General features: G+C 42.8%; 2 protein-coding genes across 2 annotated transcripts in view; one reads left to right on the top strand and one right to left on the bottom strand.

Moving 5' to 3' along the window:
- Positions 1-17,591, bottom strand: part of LOC125706143 (cGMP-inhibited 3',5'-cyclic phosphodiesterase B-like) — a 46,704-nt gene extending 29,113 nt beyond the window's left edge. The window contains exon 1 of the mRNA XM_048972700.1: positions 16,537-17,591. Coding sequence (XP_048828657.1) covers positions 16,537-17,418 — 882 coding nt within the window. The 5' untranslated portion in view covers positions 17,419-17,591. The remainder of the gene's footprint in view (positions 1-16,536) is intronic.
- A 2,243-nt stretch (positions 17,592-19,834) lies between these two features.
- psma1 (proteasome 20S subunit alpha 1) lies at positions 19,835-25,703 on the top strand. The gene is made up of 10 exons (XM_048972968.1): positions 19,835-19,970; positions 21,372-21,416; positions 21,950-22,051; positions 22,831-22,934; positions 23,029-23,117; positions 23,288-23,358; positions 23,556-23,685; positions 23,769-23,848; positions 23,943-24,047; positions 25,403-25,703. The coding sequence occupies exons 1-10, from the start codon at positions 19,968-19,970 to the stop codon at positions 25,460-25,462; spliced, it is 789 nt and encodes a 262-aa protein (XP_048828925.1). The 5' UTR covers positions 19,835-19,967; the 3' UTR covers positions 25,463-25,703.
- The last annotated feature ends 1,540 nt before the right edge of the window (positions 25,704-27,243 follow it).

Below are 27,243 nucleotides of genomic sequence, written 5' to 3'. Positions count from 1 at the left end.
GTAAATGGAGCAGGTGAGAGATGTGACACTGACAGAACTAAAAGTGGTTTTTGGTGGGAGCTGTGATATGCTGCTCACTTTGGTATGCTGCTCACTTTGGTATGCTGCTCACTTTGGTATGCTGCTCACTGTGGTATGCTGCTCACTTTGGTATGCTGCTCACTTTGGTATGCTGCTCACTTTGGTATGCTGCTCACTGTGGTATGATGCTCACTGTGGTATGCTGCTCACTTTGGTATGCTGCTCACTGTGGTATGCTGCTCACTGTGCTATGCTGCTCGGAAAGAACCGACCTGCAGACATCAGGCTGAAGCGAGTAAGAGGTCATGACTACCTAAACCTCTGCAGAAATCCTGGTCACCGGCTGCCCGCTGACCCCCTCCCTATTCGGCCTGCGAGCGCCGTTAACCCGCGGCTTCTTCCCGTGGCATTAAGCAGACGTCACAGCCCGTTAATCCGTCCATCCACTGCCCGGGCAGGGCGCCTTTAAACTTAAGTGCCTGTCAACGCGGATCGAAGTCGGAGCACGGTGAAAAAAAGCACACTGCCTCTTCCATCCCGGAAGCCCCCTTTGCGTCTGACACGCGTCGGCCGAAGTAGCCCAGGTCAGCGGGATCGATTGCCGGTCGATGCGTTTCGCTGTGGCTGGTTTGGGGTCCTTGGGGGCCCCTCCCTTTAAACTGTCCCCCCAGCAGGTAGCGCTAGGTTAAATCACATTAAAGGCAGGACAAGCTTGTGAAGGGAGAATGCTGTCAACCTCCGTGCACCATTCCGACACGAGATTTCTCAGGGAGGCGTGGCCTTGCTGTCATGACATGTTCATGACGGTGTTTGTGCGTGTGTGGGGGGGGGGGGGGGGGGGGGCGCTCAGTCAGGTGGTGGCTCCAGTGCGTTTTTAAAAGGCCCGCTCAACTGATGGGCTCCGTCCCGAACAGCGTGCCATGTACTGTTAGCAGAAGCCTTCTTTCAGTCACAAATCAATGCAGCTCAGGGGTTCCTGGATCCACACGGAACAGCCTACAGCCCTATAATCGAGTCACTTCACACGGCAAACGTTATGCTTAATTACAAGCATTGATTAGGAGGTGTACAGCCCTCTCAAAGTACAGAAACACTCTGTACAGGTCCCTCCTGTACAGAGATACATGTACGATAGGTAATTCAACGCTCATTAAAACATCCCAGGCTAGAGGTCGTGTTTCTGAAAGTATAAAATAATTTTAAAAAATGCATTAGTTAATATAAAAAGTAAAACAAATCTACATATTAAAACTAAAACCAGAAGCCATCCACCTCATATCTATACCAATCTGAAAATTCATTTGCATTTATTCTGAGTAATCAGACACACTATAAGCATTTTGTGTAAAGTGTAAGGAATCTCATCCTCGCAACAGTTATTATTATTAATTTTACACCCACAAAAGCTGAAATACAAATGTCTAAAATTCACAAGGAAAATGTGGGGAAAACTACAAAATCTTCAAGCATTGGTGTAATAAATTAAATCATCCTCCAGAAAATGTACCATATAGCAGAGTTCAACAAGTATGATATCATGCATTTCTATCCTAATACATCACGTTTATCTACGCCAAAAAAAAAAAAATCACATTATGATTCATTTAACAGCAAGCAAACTCTAACAATCAAGAGAAATCAGACACATTATCTGGGAATTAATCAGTAAAATTTTCCTTAAGGAAATCAGTACGAACATCAGTAAAAACAGGACAACACAGAAAAACAAAACAGTGGGTGTAACCTAAAAAAATCGGATTTTCCGTCAAATCCAGTAAAACATCCTGCATTTTGTGACACTTTTTCAGTTGAGACAGGGGACAGATTTTCCGGCTCTGCAGAGATGCCTAACGTGAAGAGATTACTGGAAACGACGGTGTGAAGACTCCAGCACAGACAAGGTTGAGTTGGACGTGTGAAAGTAACAGAGAGGACGATTCAGAGCCCTTCCTTAGATGAGAGATTGATTTTTTTTTTTTCATTTTTGTTCCTTCCCCCATCTGAGAAAAAAATCCTACTAACGTCATAGTTTTTTCAGAGAGAAGGGGGATCAGGACTGGGGTGTGTGTGTGTGTGTGTGTGTGTGTGTGTGCGCGTGCGTCACAAAGAGGGTAGCATAGTTACGGGCTCGCCGACAAAGAAGGTACTGCAAAAATTTTAAATGCGGTAAATCTCAATCGGACTTCTATGGGTGGCAATGCGCTCGATTATTTAGAGAGCAGCTATCCTTGGACACGAGGGCTCAGGTTTTTTCACTGCAATGACTAACAGCACTTCATAGGTTTGCCCTTTGCTTTGGGGTCTGCCCTCAGCAGCTAAACACACAAACCTTCCTCTGTAGCGGGGACTGACGTCAGCCGTAGCCTAGCAACGGCCTTTTGGTGTAGAAGCGCCGGTGCTGACACTGTTTTCAATTGAGAGAGAAAGACAGTAAGCAGCAGGGCTGGAGAACTTTAAAGGAACAGGAGTCCGAGCAGAACCTGGTACACATTTCAGCAGTGACCTCGAAAAAAAAATATATATACACACACACACACACACGTATATATATGCACACACATTATACATATGTGTGCATATATATATATATATATATATATATATATTTATATTTATATTTATACGCATACACACACACACACACACACACACACACACACACAAACACACACACACACACATAAGAACAAGCCCGTTGCAACGCCGGGAAGATAAGATGAAAATGACACGTGAAACAGCAAATTGAAATATAAGTGCGAAAGGCAGGACTTACAGCAATGCAAAACTGGCCTATTGCAGGGTTATGTTAACATAAAACATTTAACAATGTTATATGAAAACTTTCCAATGCATGACAGAATGGCAAAAACGTTCATTCATAAAGATGGACCACGAAGCATGAATAAAAAGTTTTGGGGTTTTTTTTTAGCAATAAAAAAAAAAAGCTTTGATGGGGCAGCAGGCAGAAGTAACTGTGAATGTAACAGGAATCGGGAAGGTTAGACTTTCACATCTGCTATGTACATATCGGCTCTAATACGCAGTCGTCTCATGACTACGGTACACAGGAACAATCCAAGCTAAATTTAAGCTCTCAAGATTTGTTAGAAACACATACCACTCATTTCACATCACACAGGGTTGGCACAATAAGCCTAACCTACCACTGTAATATGTAAATAAAAAAGGTAGCATATACGTACTAATTTTTTACCAAGTGCTTTTGAGACAAGACACCTTAGAAGATGGAACGTGTGTACTGATTCAGCAAGCTGCTTACTAACACAGCTAGTGTTTTGCCTTTATAAATGTTCTAAATTATGAAACATCTTAATTCAGTATTTACACCCTTGCACTTCTGCGCTCATTACTGAATTTTTTAAGATATGATTTCGATTAAAAGATCTCCCATCAATATAATAACCAGAAGTCATAACATCAACAGAAATTCAGCCCATAGCATAATCTATGACAAAAACTACTAATTTTGTATCAATTTAGTCATGACTTTAAGACGCACAAAACAAAGCAGATCAGTATCTCTGTTCGTACCGCTGAAGTCGGTCCCCTGTTGCATTTTAAAACGTACAGACATGGACTCCTCTGACTCCCCACTGAGTCTAACTGCTCTGAGAGTCAGCGCCATAAACATAATAAAAAAACAAAAAAAAAACTTGGAAACAGCCCAACGGCCCACAGGATGGGTCACATAACTACATATAATCCAGTCCAGCACTGAACCACCTATGGAGCAATACAAGCATGGCATTAATTCAGTGCACATGCATCACTTTCTATCTATAGCATAAAAGCTACTCCAAAATGGAGATCGCATTCCTTGTGCACGACCATAAAAATGCCTAATTTTCCAAGCAGCAGTGTATTTAATAAAAATTCACACGTGAAAGTTTTGTAAAGATGGTGTACGTTTTAATGCTTCATTTTGCAACTTGTATCAATATTCAGAAGTATAAGTGCAAAAAGGATATGTACGAACTTGGGAATTAATTAAATCAAAGCGACAAAGAATATGAAGAACCAGAAGGAATACGCAGCAGCTGAAAGGGAGCTGGGCGGATCTCGTTGGCCTTTATACGCGCCCTGCAGCCGGACTGTGAGGGCCGTGCCCCGAGTCGGCGCTTCTCTGCTCGCCAGCTGCCCCAGCTCAGCTCGGCCCCGTAAAGCAGTCGTCGGAACTAAAGAGCTACAAGCTAATTGCCGGCGATAGTGACGCAGGCGGTTGCCTGGGTAACAGCCGGAGTTGTGGAGAGTGGCCACTCTAGCATTTCCAATGCCGTCACCGAAGCCCCCGTCCGGTTCAGCCGTCACCCAAAACCTCGATCGGAGCATACGGAGCAGGTTAACTCCCCCTCCCAGCCCTGCACACGGACCAACTCAGACCACAGTGCAGCACCCCTGTTAACCAAGCCCCCCTGCCCGACACACACACCTGCCGTCTCCCCAGCAGGAAACGCAGCAGGCTGCTGTGAGCCACGATGCAAATCTGCCCATCAAAACAAAAGATGAATGATTCTGCCTGTGTTCTTCTGCTTCCGTTTTCGTTCCAGATTTGGACCGCGCAGGACGCCACTTAGCACAAACCAAAAACAACTCACGACCGCACGATACCCGCTCCATCCAACTATCTCCTTAAAAACACATACCTTCCTCTCTATGACAACATAAGCTACTTACATCCTCGGTAAGCCTAGAAAATGCCTACAGAGAAACAGGATTTACGTTTACATTCGTTCATTTGGCAGCCAACCGCGTTAAAACGCAGACGACGAGCATCAGCGCGGTACAGCCAGACGGGCCAGTGAAACGACGCCCAGGGCCGCCACCTGTGCAGGCGGGGAAGCGGGACAGAATGACAGGTGGGGAAAAGGGGAGAAGCACCGGCTCGCTGACGTGACGCCGCGCGAAAAGAGGACCCTGCCCGCGTGCCTTTTAGCACACAGCACACCATGTTCCCCGTGTACTGGTCGCTTTGTACTGACACATGAATCACACCTAATGACATTTCAAATGAATTCCTTACACCAAAAAAACTATATATCAATGCAAATTCTCAAGAGTGCATTCATCAATATAAAACATTTAATTAGGCAAACACTTATTTTATCCTATAGATTACTTTATAACGTATAGAATTAAGTGACAGTTAAGCTGATGCTACGATTTAATTGTAATATTCATCTGACTAGAAGGCAGCGCAAACAGGATGTGAAAATAAAGGTGCTGTTGCAAACTGGGGCAGATTCCTATAGTTGTTTTACATTAAAAACCTTATTTCCAAAGCCTTAAAGGTGAATGCTAAATAGTGAAAAGTCCGTCTTAGTTAAAAAGGAGGGTTCTTATCTGATAAATCCAGCCATTTGATAAGTACACTAACATCTAAAAATCAGATTGCTACTAGTCACTATTAAATGGCATACTTCATATTCACACGAAAGAATATTTTAAAAATATAAACTGTGCGGTCATTTCATTTTCACACTACACATCAATTAGATAAATCAAATCTTACAGAAAACTCTCTAATCCACTATTTTTGTCAACAGATCATTAAATAAAAAAAAATCATTAAATTGAAGAGTACATTTTTAAGTATTCACCTGATGTGGAGTGGCGATTATTTAGCTAACACAGTGGTTCAGTGGCTAGCACTCACATCTCCAGGATTGGGGGTTCAAATCCAACATGTGCGTGTATGTGTGTGTGTGGTTTTCTCCTGCAATCCAAAAATTTTAATTAATTGCCTATATTGATTGTATGTGCCCTGGGATGGAGTAGCATCCCATCTCCAAGCTACAGAGGACAGACTTCTGAATAAATGGATGCACAATGTAAAGATGGAACACAAGTGTGATTTTGCTGTGTACATATTTTGTAAAACATGCCCATTTTAATTATGCTCACATTGGCACATGATATGTCATTATTTACAAGGTGGGATGTTTCTCGTTTCCCTCCTCCTCTTTGCGGCAGAGCTGATAGCCCGATTTCTACATGGCAGAAAGTTAAACCTGTACGTCCTTTTTTGTGTGTGTTGCTGTGGCACTTGCTACGTCACTGGCTGGTGACGCCAATGTTACATCATTCCACATGGCTTCACAGCGAGAGAACGTGACAGCAGCAGACCTCTCCGCTACCCCCCCCCCCCCCCACCACCACCACCTCGCTGCAGCCCACGGCTCTGGCGACATGTCTGTGAGTTAGTTAACAGTGCTACCCGCCCGGCGAAAATATCAGGGAGGGCAAAACCTATGCTGCAGTGTGCGTGTGTGTGTGCGTGTGTGGATGGGTGGGGGTGAACTCTAGTGGGGTTTAACCCCTGAGCACACCTGAGTGCAGAGTATGTTCCACAGATAAGATAAAAGGGTCTTTCAGGCCTACCTGAGGTCATTAAACATCTCGTTACATTTTTTCCTTAATAAATGGGGTTAGCCGCCAAGCAAAGATCCCAAGCTAAAAACAAGCCACCAGCCCATGAAGACATCCACCTTTTATAGGTTATGCCACATTTTCAATGACACGTTGGTGCAATTTGAGGTTTCGTGCATATGCAAATCTGTGCTTTAATTTGTTCAATAGTGCAGCTTCCGCAAGGTTATTTACTGATTGACGATTCACTGTGAACGGTTGTAACAGTAAAATGGGCCAGTCTGGCACCAACACCCTGTCAGTGGGAGGGGTCTTAGGCTAGAAGCAACGCTAATGATGTAACCACCTTATAAGCAAGGAGCAGGAGAGATTAGACAAAGGACAGACTGACACAAAAAAGCTCCCTCCTGCCCCCACATGAGTCTATAGACTCCTCCCTCAAAAAATTATATATATATTTTTTAATATATTTTTTCTTTTTTTTCTCAGATTGAAAGCAACGAAACCCTGCAGACCTATAGGTCATTAAGCACAAGCTGATCTGATACAGACATGTTGGCACCATCACTTTTACAAAGTGTAAGAAGATAGTGAGCAAGAAGCATTTTGTAGGGGCCAGAAACATTCAGTAACAGTCTTTACAGGAACAGAAGAGTCAGAGGAAAGCTTTCAGATAGATAGACAGACAAGACAGAGCACTTGAAAATTCCAAATTTACAGTGAACAATTCAACCTCTCAAATTTGTGTGGGAAAAAAAAAAATTCATTCAACTCCAATCACAACATGCCATCCAAAACTAATCTTGACCCCTAAGGCAGTGAGCCGCATCAATACACCGGGAACCAAAGTACATGCCACATCAAGGGACACGTGCCAGAAATGTGATGGATAGGAGAAGAAGAGGATCGGTGTAACATACACAGAGAACAGATATTAGTCTCTTCACCTGCTTCTACTCAGCTAAAGACATCCGTGACATGCGTGACCCTGCTGCAGCTTTGATGAGGACCCGCTTCTCAACTCTTAAGTTGCTGACCAAGTGAATGCCCGATCAAAATGAAACAGCTGGTATAAAATTCAAAAGTAACTGTTTGTGGGCAGCCCGACAAAATAACTACACCCCGATATCAATAAAGTCCCTTCATTCTTTCTCTTTCCATCCATCCATCTATCTATCCCTCTCATTGTTTCAACACTGAAAGCCACTTGACGACTTCTAGGTTTAACCTGTGGGCGTTTCTCTTGAACGCATGACTTACTTCCTGTAGCTTCCTGTTCGGGGTCAAACTAAACCTGAAGAAGGCATGCGACCAAAAGAACACCGTCTTTTTGTCTATGGATACTGTAACTGCCATAACACCCATAGCCCCCCCATCCACAGACACACAGAACCCCACTGTGCTGGAGGGCGGAGTTATCAAACCAGGGCACGCTGTAATAACTGCAGGCATACTTTGGACGCTCTTCAGACTCTTTTTAAATATAATAACAAGCACAATGGCACTTGGCAAAGCAGAGGGGCCAACAATTCCTGATTTTTTTATTTTTTTTTACCACGCAGATAAAAAAACATCCCCAGGGTTCACCCACGTCATCCCTTTAATTAGGGGTTATTTCTGTGACATGGACCGTATAAGAAACCTTTGTATTATTGCAGTTGCAATTTAATAATGTGTTGCCCTCCCCGTTACATTAGCTTAAACTCCATCAATTAAATGCACAAAACATAAACAGATTTACAAGAAATAAAATGTTCTTTGGTGTGAATTATGAAATCATGCGGCTCTTCGTATCTTGGGCAGTTTCACCTAAAGGTTGGCAAAAACCGAGTGGCTGTAGCCGCCTTTTTCATTGCAGGCTACTCATCTCACTCGATGCAATAATTTTACACTCTGATAAGTCATTACCTCCCAGCCCCAACCCACCCCCAACCCCACAAATGTTGTTTCGTGAATTATAACATGCAAAGTTCTGCCTCGCGTGGATGAGCAGCAAGCAGTACGATGCGAGTTTGCCAGACTTTACATCATGGGAGAATGAAAGAATGGTGCATAAAAAAAACTGCAAAAATATTTATGCTTGTTTTTCCAGTAAATAATTGTTCTTCCATAACATCCTCAGCTTGTGCTTCAGCTCTTTAATTCCTCCGCCGTTTCCTGCCGGCTCTCGGCCGGGTATATCTTTTGATTATCGGCTCCCCATTAATCTTTGCCTGTCCCATGCTTCCTGTTGCGAGATGCATGAAAAAGAGGCCGTTTACAGGTTCAAGCCATGACCTAAATGTATTTTTTTCCGCCAGTGAGGAACAACTTTGCAGTGACTGTTATGCGCACTTTGGAGATTCATCTTTTACAGGTTTTACCATTAAACAATGTTTCTCCCGGTAAGCTGTGACAGACTCGAGCTGGGGACAAAGCCAACACAGTCCTGTTGAACTATACTGCACCCCCTGTCCATTTAGTTTAATTCGGCTTTTATTATCAGTAAAACAATCGCTTCTAAACTAAAAGCAACTGGCAGTCAAAGAAAAAAAAAATTTACGCGGATGCTTTAAAGGCAATAACCTACGATGCAGACCAAAGCAATTTGCTTGTCAGTGTGAACAGTGAGCATTTAGCCAAGCTGATCAGGAGAAACACACGTCAATTAAAAGCAGATAAGGTGTAAAAACAATCGCTCAGGGCAGAACCATGATGTACGACACACAGCTTACACCAATCCACGTGCATGATAATACATTATATGCTTATATGAGCCAGTTTGCATCATGCGAGTGTGATTAGTCAGAAAGCAATATATAAAAATAAAATCATTGTGGACATTTCCTGAAGTGTTAGTGTTGTATTTTCATTTTTCCACATGTAAAAAGGCGCAACCTAAAGGGCAAAAAGCTGACAACCATACAGATATTAGAAGGCAAATGATTAACTACTCCGAAGCTTCAACGTTTAAGCTAATGGTTAGAAAGCTATTGTGGATTTTGTGAAAACGACAGTGTTGTTGCCGCCAGCCGGTCCTTTTAAAACGGGATGATCGCCGGTAAACATCGCGTGTTTGGATGCTTAAGACGAACCGTTCAGCACACAGTGAATATAAGGCAAAGCGATGCTCCTCCTGGCCAGAGATTCGACACTTTCCTAATATTCAGACACTTCTTTCCAACTCTGCTGTAACTCTGCCCACAACACCAATATCCCCATTTCTGGAATGTATGTCTCCTTACGCGAGACCCCGTCTGTCCACGTGCTCCCAGTTTCGGCGAAGCTGCCCCTTGCCGGCTCCCCCATGTCTGCTGGGGGCCCATCAAGCCTCCTGATGTCACCATGCAATAAAAGCAAAGCCGCTCGCTCTGCTTCTCCACCAGGCTGGGCATAACCTGCAGGCACGGAGGTGTGGAAACCGGCGACTAGACAAAGAAAGCTAATGAATAGCCCAGGAGGCACGCTGAAAACGCTGTCCTCCTTCGGATGGCCGATTAAACGGGCATCCTCAGATTCTTCCTCACCTCCCCAAAGCCTACAAGCCTGACATAAAAGCTCGGATTACCTGACTGAGGATGTGCATGGCCTGGCCACGACAACAAAAAAAACGGCCGCATCCCAGCAGACCACAGCTTCCAAAATGTGTTCAAAATTCTGTAATGTCTACTACACAGACAGACAGACAGACAGACAGACAGACAGACAGACAGACAGACAGACAGACAGACAGACAGACAGACAGACAGACAGACAGACAGACAGACAGACAGACAGACAGACAGACAGAAAGAAAGAAAGAAAGAAAGAAAGAAAGAAAGAAAGAAAGAAAGAAAGAATCCAATCTGGGGGGTGGTGCGGTGGCTAGCACCATTGCCTCACACCCCCCAGGGATAGGGGTGTGGAATTTGCATACTCTCTGCATCCCATAGATCTCCTACAGGTCCGCTGGTTTCCTTCTGCAGTCCAAAGACATGCATTTAGGTTAGCTGGTGTCTCTAAATTGCCCATGATGTGTGTGTGTGCGTGTGTGTAAGCTGCCTGCAAAAACCCTGCCAGAACAGAGCGTTGCGAGTTGACGTCACGTCCAACAGAGCAACCATTTTAAAAAAAGCATCTGAAAGAGGGACACCGCAAGCGCTGGTGGCCAGGTCCTGACATCACCGCGATGCTGACGTAGGAGCGACTGTTTGGCTGCAGTTGCTAGGATCCAGCAAGCCCAGCTGCTTCATAACCTGCGCGCTTTCTGTGTACAGATGGCCCACCTTTGGCTCATCTAACACACGTCCTTCCCTGCATGATTTCCAGTCCATGATATCGCAGCAGAGTGCTAGGGGACACGGGGTGTAGCTCATTAAAGAAATTACCTCTCGGAGCAGACAGGTTCTGTTCTAAATGGCCCTTCAATGTCCCTACCCAATCCACTGACAATCCCCCCCCCCCCACACACACACCCGGCTAAAGGTCAGTTTGCTTTGTTTCGGAATAACAACACATATCAAGTCCATAAACATTTCAATTTCTCAGCTGACTTTTAACCGGGCTCAGCTTCCGCAAATCAACCCAGCAACAGCGAACGATGGTGAAATGTCAGAAGCTGAACGAGTTACCGAGATGCAGAGGACACACCCAGCTGTCCGTCATCTTCTGGAATGAGGGACGCTGCGAGACGGTGTGGGGAGACTTGGCTCCCTGGACATGTGGACTGATGGGGGTGTGTGGTCACCATCATCTAGGCAGGACACTAACGGTGACAGTTCCCAGTCCGAACGTCCAGCAATCAGAAGTCATTAAGAACAGCCAACAATCGACACAACACCCAGGGACTTTCTCCCCACCCGTTCAGTGCATATGGCAAGACTGTCCTGCTTTCATCTTAAACAAAAACGTGCTTTCATTCTAAATAAAAGCTGTGAGGACTCACTGACAATGGAAGATTCCTTGGACAGTGCAAAGGCCCCCAAATTCTGGATCACACTGAGCGACACGGAAAGACCTGACTGATAGGCTGAAGAGCCTTGGATGGTGGAAATGATTTATCACACTGTATTTATCCAAAAATCCTAGTTTTGTCCCACCTGCGCAACATAAATAAAATAGACTGCTGTGCTGATGACAGTTCATTCCTGCATATCTTGGAATTAAGAACTGCTGTAGCTGTCTTGTCACTGATTTTAATGCCATATGTTTTATTAATGGAAAATAAGCTTGTTCCGGCGTGACAGTGTTTTATTACTGTTCCTCTACAGCGCATTAGCCTTCACATTACAAAACGCCTCTATTGTCCGAAGGCGTATCTTATGAATGAAGGAGGGAAACTCTGCAGGGCAGAGTAACCCCCCCCCCCCGCCCCACACACCCCCTGCCCAGTAACCCCCCCTCCTCCCGGCCCCGTACGCCTCCATTCCAGCATCTGGGTTGATCTCAACCTTACGTTTCTAAAGGTATAATCGATGACAACCAAAACCTTTTCAGAAAATAAAACTTCTGACTTTTTAATAACTTCTGTTCCCAAATTGCACAGTATTGAACAATCATAAATTATGGCTAAGCTGCTGTTAATAATAAATAATAATAATACCACCACCATAAATGGGGGTGCTGCATGGCCTATTGGCTCCTGAGCAAGGACCCTAACCCCCACTTGCTCCGGGGACTGACCCCGCTCTCTCAAAAATGTACATCACTTTGGATAGAAGTGTCGGATAAATAAAGTACAAATGTAATGCATAGTAACACTTTCATGGATGACAGCCACTTCCCCCAAAATACAGAACATATGAGAAAACAAAGACCCAAATACCCGAATTATTTAAAAAACCGAGTTGCTCAGCGTCTGAACACTGTAATGCTATTTATGCTAAATGGCAGCGCACTCTTATGCCTGGCCAAGTTGCCCACGATGCACAGTGCCCCCCCCCCCCCCCCCGCTTGGTCACAGTGGAGGAGGTGCACAGCCTGAGAGATAGAGGAGAGCCGGGAGCACCATGCAACAGACTCTATTACTCACACCCTCAATGGGCACTACAGCAGGCAGCCCCAGAAAGCAGCAGCTCATCAAGCACCTTACCGGCACAGCAAAGAACATCCATCCATCCATCCATCCATCCATCCATTACCTATCCCAGTCAGGGTCATAGGGGGCCTGGGGAACAGCCTAGGTGGAAAAAAAGTCCATCACAGGGGACGTGCGCTTGCGTGCGCAACACGCACACACACACACGCAGATTTGTAAATTATATCTTTGTGGGGACTCTCCATTCATTTCTATGGGCAAAACTCTAATCCCAACATGAGGACCTTAACCCCAACCCACCCCTAACCTTAACTCCTAAGTGGCCAAACAAAAAACGAGACTAGTTTTCTGATTGTATTCACAGATCTTTGTGGGGACTTAAAAAATGGTCCCCACAATGTTAAAATAACAGGTTTTCATTACATTGTGTGGAACATTTGGTCAACCACAATGTCATATAAACATGATCCACACACACAGACACACAAGCATGCGCACATACAGCTCTGGGCAATTTAAAAACCCCAATGAGCAGAACTGGACGTCTCTGGAGAAAACGGACGTACCTGGAGGAGCCCCGAGTTCCACAGCGTCAGCATGTGACCTCCTGAACACACAGGACAGAGGGGGGACTCAGAGAAATAAAGCCCCCCCAAAGCCAGAACTTCATTACGGGGCAACTCTACTATAATATTTTATCACAGCCAGCTGTGTAAAACCAAATAAGTAAATGCTACAATACAATGCATGAATACCTGGGTCTTGTATCTTTTAAATTTAAATCTTTACTGCTCACCGAACTGAACACGGCTTTGTTCTGTAATTTGCCTGGGTCTATGTTTACTGGCAATATGCATATCAAGACACAATGGCAGAAAAGAAGGGGTAGTACTTAGGGTATTTACTGTCTCTCATGTGACAGACCCCACATCCCAGTAACCACTGTTGTGTACGTGTGTGTGTGTGTAGTCCAATTATACCCTACCTTGTGGGGACTAAATGTTAGCATGGCTAGCATTAGCATTCTTCCCCAAAAGAAATGAATGCACAGTCCACACAAATATATGGTTACAGGTGTGTGTGTGTGTGTGACGGAGAGAGGGGCATTAATACAGAGCTGCTCTTTCCTGTTACGGTCATCAGTTACCTATGGATCAAATCATTCTGGAAAAAGGCCACAAACCTCGCAACCACATATATAAAAGTGCATGACGGTAACGCATAGCTATTAATGATGTCAGATTGGATGTATCAACTGTAAATAGAACAGGGCTAGTTGTTATACCATCAGCAGGTACGTTTCCACAGTAAATAACTACATCCGATGGGATGTTTCGCCATGCTGCTCATCCGACACAAGCCCCCACCAGCACCCGCATGCGTCTGATCCACGGCCCTAGCTGGTGCCCCCCGCACACCATAGGTGACACAGGCATCTGTTGCTCTCTTCTATCCCAAACCGAGTCGGGGAGGGGCAGACACACACGCTAGGTGTCGAGGGTTCCGGTGGCACCGCCAAAACCGCGGCGTCTCGACGACGGAGTCCGACAACAGGCAGCAACACGCCTCCTGACACAGATAACCAGCCCAGAGGTGAGAATGCAAACGCGGTTCTCCTGACGTGGAGTAAAACACAGCGGTCACATCACATTTGATGAACCACAAGATCTGAAGCTAGATTTTATAAAGATTATTAGAGAAAAAAAAAACACATTACTGCAATATGAAGTATTCACAAAAACCTAAAGTCCCAGTTGTGGCCTAAATCTGACCATGTTAGAAAACCACACAATAAATGCAGGTCAAGTCAAAAAGCAATAATACCAAAACTTCAGCCCAGCCATTTTTTTGAGCCCCACGATTGTTTTTTTTGAACAATAAGTAATTTACTAACCACCAATATGGGTATTTGTGCCGTGATACCATCTGGATTCATCTTCAGATCTAAGACATCGATTTTAATTGGTGGTTGGGAGCTCAAAAGTAGGGCAATCACATCAGAAAGGGAGGGAACCTTATTACAGTATGGCACAGAGAAAAGCGTTTTTCGCATTGGGGTGGGGGGTATTTCAAAGAGAGAGAGGTATTTCACCTCGGCATGCGGGGCAGTGGGGCAAACTGAGGGGGGTATTTCACAGCAGGGTGTAGGAGCCTCTGCGCCATGTAACTAAAAATTACTTAAGCGTGAAATAATAACCGTAAGTGGAAAACAAGACACCAAATGCGCTTACAGGACTTTCTGGTGCCTAAAGAACACGGACACTTCCGCAAGTTCGCCTTCTCACAGATTGTTTTAACGCATATCAGTGGTCGCAATAAATCCATTTTGTCTATAACAATCCAATGCCAAAAGTGAAACCAACCTTGCATTTAAAGAGAAAGTTATTCAGTCTGCTGAAAAGAACAGCGGTAACCATGATAGGACTGCCCAGAAATGAAAGCCAAATTTCAGCATTGTTATTTTAATCACCAGCCTTTGATTGAAAACTCAAGACAATCCACTTCGAAATGACATGCAGACCCTCATGTTTCAAAACGTGCAGCATTTACACAGACAAAATATTTTTTCTGCTTTATTACAAAGCCTGGAAATGTGACATTCAGTGAATGCAGACATTTAGCTTGAAAGAGACATCAGATTTATACAAAGGCCTGACTTATAGCAGACAACTACAGAAAGATGACTGCAGAAATGTATGAATGTATCTGTGAGTAGCTACCGACGTACATGCGTACTAGCCAAAGCAACTGTACACCCCCAAAATTTTTGCAATGGACTAAAATCAAATAAAATCCCTTTTCTCCTTTTACTCGAGATATTTTTACCAGTGTTGCTCGTGCATGTGTGTGTGTATTTGCATGTACACAGTCATGCAAAAACACGTGATTAAATACCGACTCTTGTCATTGGCACCAAAATGTCTATCTTTGGAATTAAACAATAAATGTTTCACAGTTAGTTTTGTGTCTAGAAAGACCTTCTTTTGCAAAAGCAATGAACCATTCCCAGGGCAATCTGTAAAAAAACCACAGTAAAGCTGCACAAAGTGCTGTAAATTATTAAAACAAGCAGCTTCAGTTTAAGACCATGGCTATGACAATGTTAACAGGATGTATGAAGTTACGCTTCCCTGTCACACAACACTGAGGCCTCAGAGTGCCTGTACAACATCTCTCACTGGCAACTGGCAAAAAGCGATAAAATTGTACTTGGGGTACGTGCTGTACACTACATATTATACATCACCCGGTATTTTTTTAAGTTTAAAAATCTTGTTCTTTTGAATTATTTTTGAAGGATATCCATTCAGAATTGCACCAAATGGAAGAAAGATAAACAGGTGAAAAAATGCAATTAAATGAAAATTAAATTCACTTTTATGATGACTAATAGGGTTTTAATTTTCGATTTCTGCATCCGGATGCTAAACCGATTAACCGGTATATTTAATATATATACTTAAAAATATTTTATATACTATGTTTAATATACATTTGCTTGCCTTATACAACATGAAAAACGTATATGAAAAGACAAACAGCGAATAGTTTCATCATCCTGTCTCACTATATTTTATATTTTAAGTTTGAGAATTCATCTGAATATATTACACAAATTTTGAATTATTCAAAAGTAGCACACTGTATTTAACTGTATTCAAAACTTTTCAAAAAGAGTAATGAATATGTTTTTCTGCATACGGGGTAAGTTATTAACAGTAGTTGGTTTATTAAAAAAAACTGTTTGTGTTTATTATTATGTATTTGCTTTTCTGTAAACTTGTTTTCGATGTTGAAACTTTTACTGTTTGGCCTACATAGAACTACATATTTTGAGGTGAGGAATTCCAGTGGTAAACACCTTCTACTTGAATAATAATAATAATAATAGGAGCCTAATAATTAGATTAAAAACAGAAAGACATGTAATAATAAATGCACACTCCCTATGAACCACTGAGATGCCATTAATAACTCCGTGCAGCAAATGGAATGACAATATGCATCTTCGCATTGTTTCCTATAAGTTCAAGACTGTACTGGCTGTTTATTAATATTTTGTGTAATGTATTATTTAGCATGACAGTCGCTGATATTTAAACGGCCATCCGTGTTTAATTGCGAGCACATACCTGCTCTTTGGAAATACAGGGCAGCGAAGGTCTCCGGGGCATCTTACAACTGCCATAGTAACTGGTGGACGTTTCTCCGAGGGAAACGCAACTGGAGCGTCGCCTGGGTCTGATCACGGGCACCTTCTCCTCCAGGTTTGGGATCCTGTGAGAGGCGTCCCTCCATGGGTAGCAGTTCTCGAAGCAGAGAGCCAGGAGGGAGCCGGCAACCCCTGCGAGACACGCTGAGAGGGGTCTCAGGGACGGGGGCAGGGAGTCCAGACTGGTGAAGGAAACCAGCCACACGGAGCTGGCGAAGACCAGGATGAGGACACTGTGTCTGAGCTTCAGAGCCGGGATCAGGGTCAGCAAGCCGACGCAGCCCAGGACGAAGAGCAACCTGCCCACCATTTGCATTTGCCGATCGTCCCCCCATTGCAAGAACTGCACGACCAAGAAATCCCCGAAGAAGCAGGACGCCGGCAGCGACGCCAGCCAGCATCTGCAACTTTCCTGCTTCTTCCTCCGCAGGTAAAACGTCAGGAAGAAAAACGCGCAGCCGATGCTGAACAAGGGACTGACGGATTGCGAAAAGCCCAGCAAAGTCCGCAGATCCAGAAAGCAAAGTCCACTCTGCAAGCTCCGGGAATTAAGCAGCGAGGCGACAAGGACCGCAAATGCGCCGAGATACAGAGCCGAAGCCCGCAATCGGGTGCCCAGCCGATCCGGATTGCAAAATCTGCACAAGTTAAATAAAAAGCCCCTCCGGTGATCTTGTTTTAAAGGGGTGACGCAGCCCTTCGCATAGCCGTTCCTGAAGCTTTCTGTGCTGTTTACACTGCCAATCCCGTCGTGGTGCTTGCTTTTACTGTGCACAACATCTCCTTCTTCTCTCACAGCCATGTTTCGCAAGGCGTACCCTTAAATTCCCGTTAAAAGTTTCCTTGCCCCCCGTTTTTTCCCCCTCGCCGTATTATTGTGTTATTGCATGACAGCGTACGCGCTCCATGGCCACTGTAACTCGAGCATTTTGGGTAAAAGGAAAAGAAGGTGAACTGTTGTTTTTTTTCCCCCGAAGATGGTCTCTATGGCGCCCCCTAGAGGCGACATGATGTTATATCGACTTCGCGTTTGACACGAGGGATGCGCGGACAGCCTGAACGCTGACTGCCTGCGTCCTGCACTAAAACACATATTTCCATGCCTTGCCCTGCATACTGTTTTTCCTCCTGGTAGATTCTCTGTTAATTTTCATTTATTTGGATATTGTCTAATTAAAATTCACGTCATATCTAAAGATATGATAAACTGAATTTGAATCTCGTAAACTAAAGCAGGCCTGGACTGGCCATCTAGCATAACCGGCATTTTCCTGGTGGGCCAATGGGTTAGTGCCCCCCGATCGGAAAAAATGTACCTTGGGTATGTATGTCTGGTGGGCCTGTCTGGGCATTCCAGCCCAGGGCTAAAGTGATGAAAATACGTATAGTATGGATACAAGGACGTTTTGTGCAACTAAATTGAATTATTCATTGATCATTTGGAACCACAAAAAAGAAACAGAACAAGTTACCCTCTAATCAAATAAGCCATTTGGTCACTTAACTTTTAAAGGGCTACTGATTAAGTGGCCATTGATCAATTGACGTTTTCATTTAGTGGCATGGGGCTATTGTCCAAAGTGACAAAATAATATCCATGGATATTATGTTGGAGAAATTCATAGAACAACTGCAGTGTCCTTACTCAGAACTGGCTACAGTAAGATTATGAGCCACTGTCTTTAAATACTACTTTACCTACTGGCTAATTGCTATTGCTTAACAACAATCCCGAACCACTGCCACCGTTACAGTAGTGTACTGCATTACGTGCGTTAAAAAAGACTCTATGTCGCCCCCTAGACGTGACAAAATATAAAGAAATCTAACAACGATCATTCATCCATTTGGCTTCCATGGACTTGTCCTGATCAGGGTCATGGGCCAGAGCCTATCCTGGGGAGTGCAGCGCACAAAGCTCATTCATAAACCGAATGGGATGCCATTTCTTCACAGGGCACAAATGGTGTGTGTTTGCGTGTGTGTGTGTGTGTGTGTGTGTGTGTGTGTGTGTGTGTGTGTGTGTGTGTGTGTGTGCTCTCCAATATGATGGCACCTCATCCTGAGTTTTTCCCCGCATTGTGGTCATAATAGGCTCTGGGCCACTGAAACCCTGCATAGTACAAGTTGGTCTAGAAGATGGATGAATGGATGGATGGATGGATGGATGGATGGATGGATGGATGGATGGATGTCATACAAAAACAACTCAGGAGGCACGAGGCAATAGTGTTCATCCAATGTTCTTATAGTCATAACTCATTCACAGAGTCAGTATGACTCTTAAAAAATATGAAGCTCCAGTTTCTAATTTAATACATTCCACCCACACAGCACCACAATCAAGGACAATTAAGAACTGAACAATAATAACAACCAAAATAAACATCTAGCAAGGCATACAGTCAAAATCCATGGATCTATAAAATATATTTATATTCTACATTAGAAAGCACACATTGAACAATATTTAATTGTGCCATTACATGGTGTAAAATTTAAATGTAAAAGCAAATGAATGGAGTCACATTAATCCAAAAGAACGCATTTAGATTAGGGCTGGTCAGAGGTTAGCCGTGTCGCTTCCCCCCAGGGGCCTAAACTTCTTGTTATGTCTCCCCCTCCTCATGTCCATACACACAAACAAAGCCTCTGGCCCTTAACCGTTAAATGTTACAGGTGTACTATGTATCTTTTATATATATATATATATATATATATATATATATATATATATATATATAAAATAGCATATATAATATGCTGATCAATAGTCTCAAGATCTTCCCCGTAAAGGGGATCTGGCCCCCCGTTTCTGTGGGCCCAGGCTGCATTGCCTATAGTTCCACCAGTGCTGCATCTCCTCCAAAGTTATTGGATCGAATTCCACCTGCACCACATGTGGGGTTTGAATGTTTTTCCTGTGTCACAAAGTCCAAAGACACGCAGCTTGTTGCCCAGCCTTATATTCTATGCTTTCTGGTAAAGTCTCCAGCTTCTCGCGAGCCTGATCAGGCAGTGGCTAGATTATGAATGAAACACAGTTAAATTGTTAATAATATCTAGAAGACTATAATTCTAGATCAAACCTTTATTAAGATATTTTGTGTCCATGTAAAATGATAGCACCATACAAAAATGTATATAAATATTGATCATTTCCTTGTGTGTTTGTATTCTGAGAAAAATATTTTCATCCTCTGGGGTAAACCTCCATACATCGTAAATTGTAATCAGTTTTTCTTACAGATCTACGATCTATTGCTCTTGCCTGAACGTTCGAAAGATCCAGGAAAAGCAACAGATCGTCGATCACCGAAGGGAAGTAGTGCCTGTCGCAGGGAGAACAGAATGGTGAGGATGAATAAACGTACATAATGTGTTTTATTTTGCATCCGTAATAAGCTACTCCAAAGTTGATGTTTCATGCTCATTTCTAAGAATAATGCTAGTGAGCGATGAAAACAAGTCTGATTTAGAGAATGTTTACTCGAACGCACAGGGCAGTGAGTAAGCGTTTACTTTCCTGCGTTGCCGGCCTGCTAAGCTACTGTATCATATAAGCTGGTAGAAAGATTTCAGTTACTGTTTAACAAGAGGAAACCCATACACTGACTTTATGCATCTTACAAATTGCAATGGCTTTCTCTTTTTAAGGGGAATTCAACGTTAATTTGACATTTTTTAGCCAGGCTTTGCAAGTAGGGAGGCCTTGACTAGGCGTCTTTGTGATTTACAATCAACATCAATATTTTTGTTCTCTAGCCTGGAAATAATTGAAATGCTCGCATAGACGCGACGTTCAGTAAAAAAAATGTAATAAAACTATGAACATACAGACTTTTCTCTGGGAAATAAATTTTACTTTCGGTTTCAAGTTTGTTCATTGGAATCTAGAATTAATGGCGGGTACGTGGAGAAACTGCACACTATGCCTTTCATTCAGAGAAGAGGGGAACGAAAATCCGAACGATGTTAATTGCGTGTGCTTATGTTAGAGTGACCATACGTCATTGTTGCCAACTCTCACGCGTCTGGCGCGACACTCGCGCTTTCAGACTCACGTAGAAAATCTTATTCTATTATAAACCTAAAATTAGCTGCATCGGAAGCATTGGGGCAGTTTGCAAACCCTGCAGACTTTTTACAACGTAATAAAAAAATTCGTGTGCATTTTTTGCAAAGCACAATATGGTCGACCCAGTCATGTTAGACTTGTAACTAACATGAAACTGGGCAAGCATACATGCAAGAATGATACACATGTATTTCACTACACCTCATTGAAAGGAATCGATGTAATCATTTAAATACATTTATAGTTGTGAAACCTATTATATGAACTGTCATATTTCTGTGCTGCAGTCACATCCTTATCGGTAATGTGATTCTTGCCAATTTTGATTAGGCGTAAATATATACTAATCCCATTGTAAAAACATTGCTAGTAACAGGTAGTGAGATGTAGAGCAGCCAGTTTTCCTGTCAAGGTAAGAAGTGATGTCAAGTGAGACTACAGAACAGATGGTATGTGTAAAACAGCCCTGTTAATTATTCACAAGTTGGACATTTTATATGTTGTGCTATATAAGGATGTAGGAGAGGATGTTCGTTGTGTGGCTATAGTCCTCCAGGATACAATATCAAGACAATTCAGTAAGTATGTATGGGACAAAAATATCGGTATATTTAAAATTAAGCTCACAATTCCTATTGTTTCCTCTTTTTTTTTTTTAAAAAAAAAAATCTATCTAGTTTCGTAACCAGTATGACAACGATGTTACAGTTTGGAGTCCTCAGGTAAGTAGGAAATTTTGCTACGTTTCATAATCCCATAATTCAGCAAAAATTAGTCATTAACACCTAATGCTGTTAGGTTATGACAAAACTGTATTCAGAATAGGGCTGGGCGATATATTTTCAGAGATGTTCACGATGTTCGATGTTTATTACTGTGTTTTAAAATGAATATGTAGAAAACAGTAAAATATATAGGTGTTTTAGACTTTTTCTGATTATAATGACCAAATTGTTTTAATGATTATGGCGCCTGTGACAGGTATAATGATAAATGAGGCCAACAACAGACTCGCGCCTTGATGGAATTTGTTTATATATAGTATAACTGTTAATTATGCAAGACAATGAGCCTTTAGGCTATATCACAACATTCATGATATTCAAATGTATGACAATATGCATGTTCATAATCACGACACGATATTTTATCGACATATCGCCCAACACTAATTCAGATATTCTTTTAAATGTAATATAAGATTTGTGTTAAACAGTTTAGAGAATACAAATAAATGGTGTTGTATGCGTTTCAGGGGCGTATTCATCAGATTGAATACGCCATGGAAGCAGTGAAGCAGGGATCAGCTACTGTGGGGCTTAAGTCTCGAACCCATGCTGTGCTCGTGGCTCTTAAGGTATGGGCCTCTTTCTCTGCTTTTCCATGTTTCAAATGTTCATCTTAAATACACTACTTTAATATCTGAGTTGTGTATTTATCCAAGATATGGTCTCTTTCAAAGATTATATTATTTTTTTGCGGTGGACCAAGCAGTATAGTGTTTCCCAACCCAGTCCTCTGGGAACCCCAGACAGTCCTCCTTTTTGTTCTCCTCCATCTCCACGCACATTCTTTCCAGGTGTTCGGTGTTCTTGATTGGCTGAAAGCTGGGAGGGAGCAAAAATATGGACTGTTTGGGAGTCCCTGGGTACTGGGCTGGGAAACGCTGGGTTAATGGTTTGCTGCTTGATTTATGTCTGTTTTCAATAGAAAGCTTTCTGCTGCTTTGTTCCGTATCCTGCATAGGACTCATCAATGTTGGGGATGTTAGAAAAGTAATTCATTCCAAACAGAGGTGAAACGTTCAGGTCCAGCAAGTACAAATCCAGACCCAAGTTTTTTTTCTTCAGCCAGCTAGCTGAGGATGAGGAGTCACAGAGTACTGAACTGGTTGGTTGAAACAAAACCTTGGTTTGGATTTTTCCTTTCTGGACCAGAACATTCTACTTCTGTCTGTAATGGATTCATATTGACATTGCCTGGACTGGACAATGTTGTAATTGAAGTTAGAAATCAATCTACTTGTTCTGTTGGTCATAATCACTTTGCATTATAAGTGAAAGTTGTTCTTTTTTGGGGGCAAATAACAAAAGCATGTTGTTGTAATTAATGCTGTTTGGTACTTCTCTTTCCAAGAGGGCCCAGTCAGAGTTGGCTGCTCACCAGAAGAAGATTCTTCATGTGGACGACCACGTGGGCATCTCCATTGCAGGCCTGACAGCGGACGCCCGGCTCCTCTGGTCAGCAGAATTGCATGTTCAGCACCATTGGTGGGCGTTACCAAGGCAGCCACACCACTTGTGATGCATCTTCTGTTCTCTCGCTTATCAACAGTAACTTCATGCGTCAGGAGTGCCTTGACTCCCGGTTTGTGTTTGACCGACCGCTCCCCGTGTCCCGCCTGGTCGCCCTAATCGGAAGCAGTATCCTTCAGAATTTCACTTTCATTATCATATCACCTCAAATTCAGCTTGCTTTTGAGATTCAGTAATGTGAATGCTGTTTTGAGGATCCCTTCTCTCTGAAGCAGTTAAGTGTTCTTCTAATGCTGTACTATTGCAGTACAAAGCTTTGCCCTTGACTGCTTCTTCAGAAACCCAAATTCCAACGCAGAGATATGGAAGGCGGCCATACGGTGTCGGCCTGCTCATTGCCGGCTATGATGTAAGTAGATTTAAAAGGAGATTAAAACATTGACTGTGCTGCAGCTTACTCTTCATCATGAAGTGTGGTGGGTTAAGTACATCCACTCTACCACTTGTATCTGGTGCGTTCCTCTGATCTGTCACTAACAAGCTTCTTGATAATAAGTAGCATTTTAATTGAAGAACCCTGAATGGATTCATCCGTATTGCTCTCAGGACATGGGGCCGCACATCTTCCAGACGTGTCCCTCAGCTAACTACTTTGACTGCAAGGCCATGTCCATCGGTGCCCGCTCTCAGTCTGCTCGCACTTACTTGGAACAGAAAATGGAACGTTTCCCTGACAGTGAGTAAAACACCGTTGTTGTTGTTGTTGTTGCTGCTGATGATGGAGTGTTTCATCCAAAGGTTCCCACGGTTGTCTTCCAGGCAGCCTTAATGAACTGGTCCAGCACGGTCTGCTTGCCTTGAGGGAGACCCTCCCCACAGAGCAGGATCTCACCACCAAAGTAAGGACACCTGGTGGTGAAATGGCTGCTTAACAGCACAAACAGCATCCTACCTGGAAATAAAGGAATCACCTGGTGCTTCTGTTTATTCTAGAACGTGTCTGTCGGGATTGTTGGAAAGGAAATGGAGTTCACCATCTACGATGATGATGATGTGGCCCAGTTCCTGGAAGGCCTTGAAGAGAGACCCCAGAGAAAGGTATGGATGATGCATGCAGATGGTAAAAATGGTGTTTGTGATTTCCTTGTCACTTTGGAAGGAATGTTCCAAAATAATGTTGCGATTTTACATTGCAGTAGCTTGCCTTTAAGGGTTTTGTTGCCATGTGCTTATTGATTGGGAATGAAGATTGTGCTGCACTGTATAATTAAAACAAGAAGCCCATGAATTTATGCATGCAGAATGTAATAACTAGTTGCAGAATGCAAAAAAACATGTACTTGGTTATATCAACGATAGTATTGCTCTTTTACACATTTTTCAAGCAAGATCCCTTTTCCTACCACTCGATTTTAGTCAAACTTTTTGTGGAGGTAAACAAAATTGCAATACTGATTATGTACAACTGATTATTTGCAGAGAATTTTAAATTTTAGTCCCCTTTGAAACTTAACTGTTACAAGTTGGAACAACTCAATGATGATTGCTAAGTCTGCGTCTGTAATGGATACATCTTCAGGGTTTTTAAGAGAAACTAATACTCAGGATGAAGTAGCAAACCAGCAGTAAGTCTGATAAAACATGTTGGAACGTGTGTTTTCAACACACTTTCTGGTGTAAAATGTGTTTTACTAATGGTGAGGGTGGACTGGACTCTTGTTAGATACTTTCCCTCATAGTTCAACGAAGTAGAAAAGACAGGCCAAGCAGACAGTGTGAGATACAATGGGAACTTTAAGGTGGGGAAGCAGTGGTGTGAGATTCTTGGGGTGTTGTAAGGTTGTAAATACCGGCCATGATTGTCCAGGGTCTATCTAGGAAATGCAGTGTCAACTTTCCAGAAACTTTCCATGGGAAGCTAAGCTGGGGAATTTTGGAAATATTGAACTCCGCAAAACAGCATGAGCTGTCAGATACAATAAAGAAAGCAAACTATACGAATAATGAAACAGAATATGACTTATAAGCAGTACATTTTGATGCAGATGCTCATTTTGGAATGTTTTACGCACACAATTACTCAGAAGCACTTGGTTATGCAATATTACTATTGTGATATTGTATCAAGATGTCATTTTTTCCAACTACATTTAAATTCCCTCTTGTAGGCTAACCTGCAGTTTTGCAAATTTTCAGTTAATTCCCATTAATCCCCATATATTCCCGTTAATTCCCATGGAGAGTTCCCAACTTTGGAAATGTCCTGAATTTTGCGACCCTAGAGGACTGATGATGTATCATCATCAGTCCTCTAGGGTCGCAAAATTCAGGACATTCAGGACATCTGTATGAATTGCGGGACTGAAGATTGTCATTGCTGCTGGGGAGCATGAATGCTCGGTAATGATGCTGTTGGGTTCATAAGTGCTGCTCCCCTTACCCATGTGCTGTAGGTTGCCCCACCTCCAGAGGAGCCAGCAGCGGAGAAGGCTGAGGAGCCCATGGAGCACTAAGCCGGCCCACTCCTCCTCTCAGACCGTCGTCATAGAGCTCTTTCCCCAGCCACCCACCTCTGTCACTTAGCGGCCATGTCCACGGAGATATAGTCTGCCTGTCAATCGGGTTGCATGGGAAAATCTGGAAACATTGCACAGAAATCCCATGGCAGTTAATTTGTTTTGTACTGAGAAATGTATTGTGCAAAATGCAGTTTCAATTACAACAAGAGCAGGAATTCACGTTTGTTTTTGAAAATGCCTCTGGTGTCATGTTTCTTTTTGCTTTCCGCCTGAGCGTTCAAAGGGCACTGCTTCCCAAAATGAATTAAGACACTGCGTTGTCTGATTGACCTGTTTTGTCAGGGAATGCATTAAGGTATCCTGCAGGTGTAGTAGCGATCTTTTGCCATACCCCACAGTTAACGACTTTAAATATAGTTCATATTGAAAAATACAGAGTGGTATCACTTATTATGCATATGGATCTATGAAGTAGCTTGATGATTTCAGTAAAATGACACTACATTAGCGTGACTAGAATTAGTTCACGTATTTAATGAGGATGATTCAAGACCTGGCTGAGGGAACTCACAGCAATGCAAACATATACAGACGCTCCTCTGCTTACGAACTTTCGACTTACGAACTTTCAGACATATGAACGAAGGGGACTGAGTCCAAATTGTGTTCCTTGGGCTCCCGTTTCCTGTCTGCAACATCAATTGTTTTTTCTGTGTACCAGTTCCGCCTAGTACGACTCCTGGCTGCTACTCCCGCCGCGCAGCAGGGTAGCGTGCGTACTCCCAGCATCCTATCTCTTTGTACTCGCGTATGCCCTTAAAATGATGAATAATGGCTTACAAACATTTCAAGTTACGAATGTCCGTTTGGAACATATCTCATTCGTAAGTAGAGGAGCGTCTAGTGGGTTACTTGTGAAGTGCTCAGGAATGAAAAATTTTTATCGGCTTGCTTCTTTTGAAATACGCTATATAGCCATAATTCAAATAGTGTTATAGGTAATGACATACTAGGAAGGCAGAATACGACAAGGGAAGGATGGAAAATTAAACTGCAGAATGATTTTTTTAATCAGTAGAAAGTCCTGTTTCCATTCACGTATATAAGACAAGAATATGAAAAGGTTTTTTTTTTCTTTTTAACAAACCAAAAAAAGGAAAACAAAGCACTAAAAAAGTCAAAATATGTGATTAGTGATATATTAATTAGTCCAAACTATTTTTTATTTTTAAAAAAAAAGGTTGTTCAAAAATTAATGTGTGCCTGGTCCATTGCTTTAGTATTTGCTGTTAAAGGTATGATTTGCAGCAGATGTGGTAATAAGATGTATCAAGTTATGTTTTAAATTGAAAAAATGATGTGACCACAGAAATGTGACGCGGTGGTCATGCCTCTAGCGACGTCGTGCATGCTTCAAGTGCTCAAGTTGGTTGCTATATTCTGGGCAGTGGAGATTTCTTTAAGACTGCAAGGGAAGCTCAGCTTCCCCTATAATGTCACGAAATTAATGGTCGAATTATGTACTATTGTATTAACATTTTATTGAGTAAAAATGCGTTAGAAAACGTTCATCTCAAAGACGAGTTCGTTCAGAATCAGTTAGATATAGCAGGTCGGCTGACTTGATTTTCTTCTCATACATTCCCGTAGCGTCACAGTACATTACCCCGTTGAAGCCCAGCGTCCATTGACTTCAATGCGGCTGCTTTGAACGTTTTTTTTCAGTGCTTTGAAACTAGACGGTCATTGGATAAATGCTGCGATTATGTCCCGCC

This window comes from Brienomyrus brachyistius, chromosome 13 (genome assembly GCF_023856365.1).
Source record: "Brienomyrus brachyistius isolate T26 chromosome 13, BBRACH_0.4, whole genome shotgun sequence".
Taxonomy (NCBI): domain Eukaryota; kingdom Metazoa; phylum Chordata; class Actinopteri; order Osteoglossiformes; family Mormyridae; genus Brienomyrus; species Brienomyrus brachyistius.
Note: the sequence above shows the minus strand (reverse complement) of the source record. Positions and strands in the feature narration are given on the sequence as shown.

Excerpts from the sequence above, each read along its gene's own strand:
- psma1 (XM_048972968.1), top strand. Across the intron at positions 22,935-23,028 it reads GCGGACGCCCGGCTCCTCTG|TAACTTCATGCGTCAGGAGT; the intron begins GTCAGCAGAATT and ends GCTTATCAACAG. Across the intron at positions 24,048-25,402 it reads AAGAGAGACCCCAGAGAAAG|GTTGCCCCACCTCCAGAGGA; the intron begins GTATGGATGATG and ends CATGTGCTGTAG.